This window comes from Solanum lycopersicum, chromosome 1 (genome assembly GCF_036512215.1).
Source record: "Solanum lycopersicum chromosome 1, SLM_r2.1".
Classification (NCBI taxonomy): Eukaryota; Viridiplantae; Streptophyta; class Magnoliopsida; order Solanales; family Solanaceae; genus Solanum; species Solanum lycopersicum.
In genome coordinates, this window is record NC_090800.1 from 67,276,594 (window position 1) to 67,287,523 (window position 10,930).

At 33.3% G+C, this 10,930-nt stretch overlaps 1 protein-coding gene across 1 annotated transcript; it reads right to left on the minus strand.

Moving 5' to 3' along the window:
• Nucleotides 1-342: 342 nt before the first annotated feature.
• On the minus strand, nt 343-9,511 carry LOC109119908 (B3 domain-containing protein Os04g0386900-like). Its single transcript, XM_019213200.3, has 3 exons — nt 9,374-9,511; nt 6,559-6,723; nt 343-762 (listed from the first exon to the last, which is right to left on the minus strand). The coding sequence occupies exons 2-3, from the start codon at nt 6,673-6,675 to the stop codon at nt 454-456; spliced, it is 426 nt and encodes a 141-aa protein (XP_019068745.1). The 5' UTR covers nt 6,676-6,723; nt 9,374-9,511; the 3' UTR covers nt 343-453.
• Nucleotides 9,512-10,930: the final 1,419 nt, after the last annotated feature.

The following is a 10,930-nucleotide window of genomic DNA, read 5'->3' on the forward strand; positions in this document are numbered from 1 at the left end:
ACATAAGCATAAATTCACATAGGACTAGTGAGGATGTCATTTTTTTTTTATAATTGTGGGCACTTGCTTAGGCATAATCATTAAGTTTTAGATGCAAATCTTTATTAATATTTGAAATTTGAATTAGTTAACGTAAAATGCAAATTTTAGATTCGCAAGTTTTTAAAAATTAGAAATTTCAGAATTAGTTGCATTGAATATTAGCATTAAATGTATTACAATCTCTTCACATGTGTTGTACATGTATTACATAATAACGTAATGCATATTTTTATAAATAATATCAACATTATTAAACTACATAACCCAAGAAGCAGTATTAATAAAAAGAAGCATACATCATACATGAAACTATTAGAATTGATAAAGTTTTTATTTTTTTAAATTGAAACAAATGGAATTGATAATTTTTTTTCCATGAAATTGAAATTTCTACTGGGGTTGATAAAGTTTTCAATTAATTATTATTGGGTTGTCAGAGTTTATACCTTCCACATCTTCAGGAACCAATTCAGGTGGAAAATTTTCTCTTAGAATCTGTATTTTGAATTCGATTTTGTCAGGGTTGCACTCTGAGAGTTCAAACACAATTCCATCCCCCTCTTTTAGATTGTTATCATCCGCAAAAAATTTCCATCCAGTACTAAATTTGTATTTTGTTTTGGCTCCATCATAAAACAAGTTCCACTTCTTTCCACCATAAGTAAGGACTGCAAGGTCTCCAGTAAAAGGAAGCCCTTTGTTCATTTTCTTGGGTAAGTACTGTCAAACATTAAAAAAAATAGCAAAATAAAAGTCAAGAATCCAGAAAACCCGAATTGTCCAGATCTAACCTATATATATTTATATATTTATATATATATATATATATATATATGAACCTAAATATTCAGCTTGAAACCAAGAACATCTAATATTGAATGCACCACTCCAAAACTAAAATTCTTCCCCCTGTTTTGTGTAACACTCTGGAAAATGCTAGGTTTAACTAAAGCCTAAACGTAAATATCAATTAAATACAAATAATTTCCCCTATGTTAGTAGACCATGTAATAATTTTAGGGGGTTTAGGAGTCAAGGCCTAATGGAGGAGTGTCAAGCAAAAGTAGCAAGGAAAGGCCAAACATCAAGGCTGCCCCAAACTTGGAGCTACTTCCTCAAGGATCTACGACCACCACCGTGGCTCATTGTAGAGACCACAGTCAGTGGAAGTCTTTGTTGAGTTGCGTTGGCCAAGAGAGAAGAGCCCCAAGTGTCCTAGACACTGCCCCATGGGTCGTGATACACTCCATGACTCGTGAGGTGGGGCGTGAGACTCCGTTAGTTTTTTCATAGGAAATGGGAAATTTAGGGGAGCTACTGCCCAAAGAACCATTGGCACCACAACGGGCCGCGGTGAACTTGACGTGGGGAACGGGGGTTCGAGTCCATTGAAAAAACACCAAAAGCTTCAAGGAAAGAGTTCAACCTCTAAGATTTTCCTCTCAATTTCGTGGTAAAGCTTCAAACAAGGTATGAGAACTTTCATTTATGGGATTTCATTCCCGATGAAGCCCTTCCTATAATATTTTTTAAATTGGAAATTTGTTCAAAATTAGGGTTTTGATTCTAACCTTGGGTTCTTCTGAAAAACATTTTATTTATATGTTGGTTATCCTATACTATACTGAAATTGACATTTAATTAGGGGTTTTATTGCTAAATTTCCCTTGAACCCATGTGTTTTCCGCATGCCCCCAACTTTATAAAAATTATGATGGGTTCATGTATGAATTGTGAATATGTGCACTAGTATATATGTTGATCTAGTAATTAATATTGTTTATTCCATGCTTATATGTAATTCTAAGTGTTATTTCAAGATATGATCAATGACTCTTGAAGGGTAAATTGTAAGTGTTGAATCATGAATTATGCGCTTGAAGACAATGCATTAAGGTAATCCTATGTCTAAGATTGTGATATAGGAATGGTTTGATCCACTTGAAAGGTGGACGTGCATAATTATATATATTTATGTATGAAGTTATGTTCCACTTGAATTGTGAAAATTCAACGACTAAAGTGTGATATATGGTATGTTGAAAGGCTAGTTTCCTTTACTATTAGACATGACTATGTATTAATTGTCTTGGATAATTATATGATGATTCTAAGGTGAAAGGTAGTTCTCACAATATTAAATACATGAGCTATGTAGGAGTTGGGTTGAATGAAGAGTAATGTACTCCTTCACATATGAAATTTCAATTCACCTTAACTATTTATAAGTTGGAGAATAATGCTTAGCACTACGTGGATATGGCAAATGAGGTAGAGACGTTCCCACTAGTTTAGGCCGGGTATTCTACATATGATCTAAAGAGATGGAAACTCTCCCGCTAGGTGAATCGGTTGGGTTTCTAGAAGCAATCTTCTTATCCCATAACTATGTGCCCGCATAGGTCTTACTTAGTGCATCCATATTATAGATATATATGTTTAGTCCACCTTAGGCAAGTTGAACACCTGCTATCGGTGTGGGGCTATATGTCACCAGATTTCATGTAACTCTCATGATCTATGCGGTTAAGGAAATTCTCCTTATGTAATAAGATAATGCATATGACCTGAACCATACTTATGATTTCTTGATAATTCTACTTCGTAGGAGTGAGGGTATGTGACTTCACCTTTTACATTGGACAAGTAGTCTTTGAAAGTTAATATGGGTGGGTCCATGATGCTATGGTATGACATGAAGGTACGATATTCATTGATTGGGTTGTTGTTAAGATATGATTCTCCTTATGTATATGTGATGAACATAGTTATTCACTTCTGTATGATTGTGGATTATGATGGGATCTAATATTGATATGTGTAATTCATGTGATTCTAAATGGATATTTAGCATAGTTGGTATTATGTGATGCCAACTATGCATTGCACAAGTATGCTTTGAGGGTTGCTAAGGTGATGGTCATACTATGTTATGAAAAATCGTATGAGAATGCTATTATGGTTTGTCTTGTGTCCTTGAGGTGCTCTTAGTTCATTCTTGAAGAAAACTTGGGTTGCTACCTCTATGTTTTGGTGAGTCCTCCATTCTGAGTATGGAATGTTATTGTTTCTAGTTCTAGTTAACTTTCCTTGTTAAGGACTATATTGTATTTTCTTATGATAAGCCTTACGATTAATGTAAGGAGTGATTCCTAACTTTCATACTCTTATATTTAGATTGTCTTACAAATCAATCTTCCCATTTTTTATTTATGAAGAAAGTTGTAGTTCTATGATTAAAGTTTTAAGTTTCCGCATTATTCTTATGTCTTATGTAATGGTGGTTAAGGGCTCGTATGAGACTCCTTCAATGTCAAGTACGTTATGTCACTCCTAGTGTGTAACCCACGTCGTGACATATTCAATACAATGGAATTGAGATCCTACAATTTAAAAAAGAAAAGAAGACCTCTTTAGAAAATAAAATATCTCATATGCCCTAAATCCCAGAGACACACTTATACTAACATAAGGTCCTATGACCCCTCTGTACTTACTTTGTTAATAATTTTCTACCCCTTTTCGGCCTGCGTGGCACTATCTTGTGGGTCAAACGCTGGTCGGCTTTTTTTTAAACTACTGCCACGTAGGCCGAATAGGGGTAGAAAATTACTTATAAAATAAGTTCAAGGGCGGTAATAGTACCTTAGTATAGTATAAGTGTGTCTCTGGAACTTCGGGCATAGGTTGAAGGGGTACTTGTGCATTTTCCTAATAAACATTATAAAAGGATAGGAAATCATTTCCCCATCCTGTAACGACCCTCAAAGTGAAATAGGGTAATCTATAGCCTCACAATGTCTTAATGAGTTAATAATGTTTTAAGATAATGAATATTAGAATTAGAAGTCGATTTGTAGAGTTGGGATGTAAAAACGTCCAAGGACGACCAAGACGTCCGGAAACTAGTCTTGAGCATGTGCTAGTGTGTCCTTGTATGTTGTATGTGTTTTTATGTGTCGTTTGGAGTATAAAATAAGTGGAGACGAACCTAACACCTAGATGACCATACTTATGGTCGAAGTCATCCGGTTATGAATCCCCAAAGGGCCCCCTAGGTGTCCTTGAGGAGGACCCAACCTTGGGCCAACAAGCTGCCCAAGGCAGTTACAAATTGTGCATAGATGAAACCAGTCCACGTCGCGGACATGGTTCACCAAGGGTAAAATTTTTGTTCCATGTCTTGGACTCTACTTTCCCAAAAATTATTTCGAAAAATCTTGAGGGAACAACTCCACGATGTGGACTTGTTCCTCGATGATGATTCTGAAAATTTAAGTTAAGTTTTACTTGTCTAAAAAGGTCCAATTAATGTAGGGGTATTTTTGTGGCTTTATTATATATTGATTTTTAAGTCATTATGCACCCATTACCCTATCTAAAACCGCAATCCTCAATTAGAATCCAAAAATTTTAAGCTCTTCATTCTCTCAAATTCTCTCTAATTAGATTCTCCATTAGAGGACCTTCAAGACCCAACGAAGAAGGCAAAGTTCTCCAAGTTTTCATGCCTAATTTTGTGGGATTTCATCCTTGATTCTTCTTCCATTCATGGAGACAATTTCAAAGGCTTTCCAAAGATGTTTGAAAACATAGAAATTCCTATTTTTTATTCTACGCATGGGTTCTTGCATGAAAAGTTTTAAATCAATGTTTTGTGAAGTAATTAATATTAATTGAATATTTTAAGATCAAAAACTCGCTGAACCTATGTATTCCTTGAATTCCTAATTTTGGCTCTAATGTGAATGAATTGATCATGGCTTGATCTTAGTGAATTCATGTGTAGATTGTTTTGGGCTATTGAATTATGTACAAATCATGATAGAATTGTTTATAACCTGACTTATAATGATGATATTCATTATTTATGTTGTTGTATCATTGATATGGATTGGTTGTTGGCTTAGTATTGTGTACATGGCTATTGGTAAGAGCCTTTGTAAAGTGAATTGGTCGAAAAGGCTAAAGAATGGTGATGATGATTGTGAGGTGGTGAGTTGACCTAATTCCTCAATTTAGTATTGAAGTGATATTGAATTGCCTTGATTGCTATTGTCCACTTACGGTGGCAGTGTCTAAGCGTTATAACTGTTATGAAAATGGCATGGCGGTGTTACTATTTGAAGTAATGTGATCAGTAGAAGATGTTGTGGCTTATACTAATATGTAAAGTGGAGGATGATATGATATATGTGTCATATTGTATAATGTGAAGTTATTAAGTAAAGTACTCTTGTAATGTCTATATGATCGTTTATGGGAGTTAATGTTATTATTATTCTCTAATTGATGATATATAATGATGAAGGACAAAGAAGTGTCCTTATTGAATAATGTTTTATCTTGTGTGGTAGACTTAGTTGTCCCTACATGGTACTTGAATGTTATTGAATCCGTGATATGATGATGTTGTGTCTTGATTGGTAGACTTAGGTCCCTCCACTTGATATATGAAAGTTATGTAAATATGAACTTTTGATGTAGTAGGGCTAGGCACCTCTATCATCTATGTGCATGAATGAATGATGAATGAAAGTGTAGGATCGGTAGATCTAAGATGGTGCCCTTGTAAGGATGAATAATATAGGACCTTGAATAAGAAAAGAAGGTCAAGAGAATAGAACCTTGAATATAGAAAAGAAGGTTAATAGAAGCCTTAAAGTGAAAGACCGTAATGGTATCCTTCTTGAGTGGAATGATAGACTCAGGGATAGGTTGGATGGAACGACATAAAACCATCTCTAAGGGAGTCATAAGAGTTATCCTAATTATCGTAGGTTGGCAGCCCTAGTGACCCATCCTTCTAAAGTAAATGCCCATTTTTAGCATGGTTTTCTTGGATGTTCACCATTCTTAGTGCATTCAATGTGCTAATTTCATATGTTGTTCTATTTCTACAAGTGTAGGTGGAAAGTGAGGAATCTCTTAGAACAAAATCTTGAGACTAACACTAGAAGAAAAGCTTGAGACTTGGTATGTCCTCATATGATTAAGGACATAGTTATGCCTTAGTTTCCTTGCAAAAAGACTTTGTAATAGACTATAGTTACTTTTAAAATTGATGTAAGGGATGTCACCCCAAGATATTTTATGTGTCTTAGATGACCATGCCGAGACTTAGTTCTTTCATACGATTCTATAAATATTTGAACTATTGTTGGAAAAAGCTTTCAATCGGCACTACTTTTCAAATAGGTGCGATGAACGACGTTTAAGGGCTTGTGTAAGACCTCTGAGAGGTCTAGTATGCCGTGTGGCGACTTAAGGGTGCTCTTACTTCTAGGGTATACTCTTAAGTCGTTACACATCCAATACCCATAGTCCCACTAAATTCATGTTCATCCCAAAAAACCCAACACTAGTTTATGAAGTGTCCTAACAAAGATGATTTTGTATCACCACAAAACCTCTAGTTAAGGATGAGAATCACCACTACAAAGAATAGTTTGTGAATAAATACTAACAAAAAGAGGGAGTTTGATATGAAAGTAGGAGGAAGGAAGCGAGAGTTACCAAACTGTAGATGGGCTTGACATTGCTCTTAGTAAGAACCATACCAACATATGATTTATCCGAAAGTGGCAAAATTTCATCTTTGTTGATTTCTATACTTCCAATGCTTTCAGTCATGATGAATTTACCTTTTTGGTTTGAAACTTGTTCAGAAGACGATCCACCCTAAAAAATAATAATGAAAAGAGCAGATAAGTTTTATAATCAATATCGGGGTTTTGAGAGAAAGAGAAGTAGAAATATATTATGATAATGTGGTGCATTAAGTTAAAAATTCGTCCTACTTACTAGTTTATATAATGTGATAGTTCGTTTTAAAAAGAGGTGATGCATTTGAGATTGTTTTGACGTAAAGAATTACAAAATCAAATTACATAACAATTTTTCAAGGTTGTTTTTGAATCTTAGCACAAATAATGCGGGATCATTATGTCTCCTATTGAAGCTTTTAGCATAAATAATGTGGGGGTTTATATATACTTTTGAAGTTCCGAAGCTATTGGAATTAACTGTATATCTTTAATGCAATTATTATTTAATATCTCCTAAAACTTTAAAAGTAATAGTTAAGAATCCTCGGGAAAAGAAAAATTTCATATATTGTAAATATAAAAAAAAAATTGTGATCTAAAAATCTATTTATTCATCAATCGCCTGATTATATGTAATGCGGCATGCTTCTAAACCCAAGAATGACATTAATTTTTTTTCCTCAAAATTTTGACATTTTTTGAATTATTTTCCATTTATTATATGATGTATTAGCAAATCCTTACAATGTTTATTAATTACATCTTTTAATCATTAATTCTTCAAATCAATCTATGTTACTATTTTTATGCTTTTGCTTAATCTTAACTACCACTAATTGTGTTTCACTCTGTTTAGAAAAAAATGAAATGATTTTCATTTCTATTATGGAAAATACACCAACCTATAAATACTATTTTTTTTGTTATTAGTTCTGACTCGTATAATTCCATAGTCATTCCAACAATCAATTTACATTTTAATCTATTCTTCACTTGTGTGATAATTATTATTTTTTTGCTATGATGTAACATTATTTACCTTGTTTTTGCTTTTAATTAATTATTGATGTATTATATTTGCATGATAAGAATTTTTTTAAATGTTCTTTCTTTTTTACTCCTATTTTGAGAAATGGGAGTTTAGAGAATGAGCAAGGAAAAAATCTTAATTTTATGTTTACTCCATTTTTTAATCATTCCAGAAATTTACAAATTTCTCTATAACTTCTAGAAGCAATCAGTCCACGTCCTCTATGCACCTCTTCCTCTTTCTAAGGTAATTTTCCTGGGATTCTTTAATAACAATATGTCTACTATATGTTTTATATGCATGTTAGCAGTTGTTCCTGTTGTCGGCATGCATTATTCCTTTTTGATGTATTTTGTGTGGATTAACAACTAATTTGAGGCAGATAATGCACCTAATATATTTAATAATATTTTTGTCAAAGATGGAATCTAAACTTTTGTATTCTTTTGATTTTGAATCAAACAACTAAAGTGTGCATTTTTCAGGTTCATAATTTGTCAAGTTCTGGTTATGAGCTTTTTAAATACTCAAGTAAAGAGGTTATACTCATGTAAAGACGTATAATCTTTCAAATTTTGTTGTACACCTAATTTGAATCCCAAGATCTAATCTTCATTGTCAAGTGTTTTTAACATTGTTTAGAAAGTGAAATATGTATATACAAGTGGTAGCATATTCCTCATGACTATCCACTAAAGAATTGCACATGGCTGGTCCATGAGGTGCAAAAGTCACTTTTCTTAATGTAATACTTGGGAGAACTACAGTAGCCTTGTAAGACAGGTTTATTCTCTTTCTTGATTTTCAACTAATTTGACTTTTTTAGGTATGTGTATTGTTGTGTTATATTGATAAAAGTCAGTGATGTATCTACCTTTTTTTTTAAAAAATCCAATAATACAAGAAATTGCTAACTTTTGTTCAAAAAAGTTGATGGGAATGTGGTTCCTTAAATTTCTTTTAAGAAATTCTCTACTTTAGAGGTTTCATTCAAGCTATCATAGTTAGCGCTTGGTTTGTACTGGATCTTGTGATAATAGTATAAGGATTCTCAAATAACTTGACAACCTATTTATGAGATATGAGTATTCAGAATTTTTTTATTGGGAAAGTTTTCTCAATTACCTCTTTCCCATCTTAGAGTGTAACCTCGAGCTTAAAGTTATCTATTACTCATGTTTTTATATTCTAATAGAGGATTCTCAATAGTTCTTGAGATTCTCTGTTGCTAATTTAGGAAAAAAACAACACACACACACACACACACACACACACATATATATATATGTTTACTCTCTATTCCTTTTCAGTAGAGTTATTAAGTAATTGTTTGTTCTCTTATTTTTAATGAATATAAGTCGTTGTTGCTTCCCTGCTTTATCTCTTGCTCTTTTGCTGACATATATGATTAGCTGTTTTTCTTCAGAATCATCCCTTTTGAGCCGAGAGTCAATAGGAAATTATCTCTATAGCAACTCATAATATTACAAATACTCAAATTGCACTTGTTAACTGATAAAGAGTTTTTCACAGAAAAACTTAACCAATATGAAATCAATAACGCATATATCATTACATGTCATCATATATGTGATTAAACAAATCAGTCAATGATGATGGCGATGAGAGAGTGCATGAACCTATATCAATTCAATAAGGGAAGAGGAAATAAAAGAGAGACGGATTTACAAAATCAAGAAAAGAATACCTAGTGAGAGAGTAGGAACAGAGACAAGGAGAGTACATAGATTACCTGGTAAGGGCGAGAGAGACGAGATCGTTCTATGGCCAATGAGGAAGAGTAGTTTTCCCTAATTCGTATGGATGAATTTGGAGAATGAGGAAGAGAGGTTTGCCCTAATCTGTGTGGGTGAATTTGTTGGTAGAGGGATTGTACGGGGAAATAAACTTTAGGAAGAATTTATATTAAGTAAAAACTATATCAGAATTAACTTTTAATCGCTAGTAATTATATTTTTCCCCATGGCAAATGCCGAAATGACGGTAATACTCGAATGTAGGGAGCATTTAGCGGCAATTTATTTATTGTCTCTAAACAAATGTCCCTAAATGTGGTTTTTTTAGTTGTGTGCAAAACTTAGTAAATTTATAAAATTGACAAGTATCTTATATTTTTGGATTGTTATTTGTAAGTGTTTCAATAATTTTCTAGCTGCTTTTGCCATTTAAGAATTCAGGTCGCTTTTGTGATTTTTGTTAGATAAAGAAAGGAGACGCTGCAAGCTGACTGTATTAAATTATTAGGTTTAAGACCGAAAGAAGGCAAACAACAGATCAAGTAAACAATCTCTCCATTCAAAGTGTTCTAAATATGTTTTGACATATTTTTTGGTAATACCTATCCATTGTCACTCAAGTGCATAGTCTGCTACATAGTGTATTTAAATGAGCTATTTGATAGTGTTTTGTGGACCACTCATATTAAGTGAGATAAAAATGTGCTTCATAATCATATGTGGGCTTCTCATATTATGCAAGGTAACAATGAACTTTTCAGTTCCCTATGATTTATCAACGATGTTAAAATTTCATTCTTACCTCGCATAATATGAGCAACCCACATATGATTATAAAGCACGTTTCTATCTCACTTAATATGAGTGGTCCACAAAACACTATCAAGTAGATCATTTAAATACACTATGTAGCAGACCATGCACTTGAGAGACAACAGAAAGGTATTACCAAAAAATATGTCAAAACAGAGTTAGAACACTTTGAATGAAGAGATTGTTTACTTGATCTGTTGTTTGCCTTCTTTCGGTCTTAAACCTAATAATTTAATACAGTCAGCTTGTAGTGTCTCCTTTCTTTATCTAACAAAAATCACAAAAGTGACCTGAATTTTTAAATGGCACAACCAGCTAGAAAAATTATCGAAACACTTCCAAATAACACTCCTAAAATGTAAGATACTTGTCAATTTTGTAAATTTACTAAGTTTTCCACACAACTAAAAAAACCACATTTAGGGACATTTGTTCAGAGGCAATAAATAAATTGGCGCTAAATGCTCCCTACATTCGAGTATTACCGTCATTTCGGCATTTGCCATGGGAAAAAATATAATTACTAGCAATTAAAAGCTAATTCTGCTATATAATTTTTACTTAATATATATTCTTCCAAAATGTTATTTCCCGGTAAAGTCCCTCTACCAACAAATTCACCTACACAGATTAGGGCAAACCTCTCTTCCTCATTCTCCGAATTCACCCATACGAATTAGGGCGAACCACCCTTCCTCATCGGCCATGGAGCGATCTCGTCTCTCTCGTCCTTACCAGGT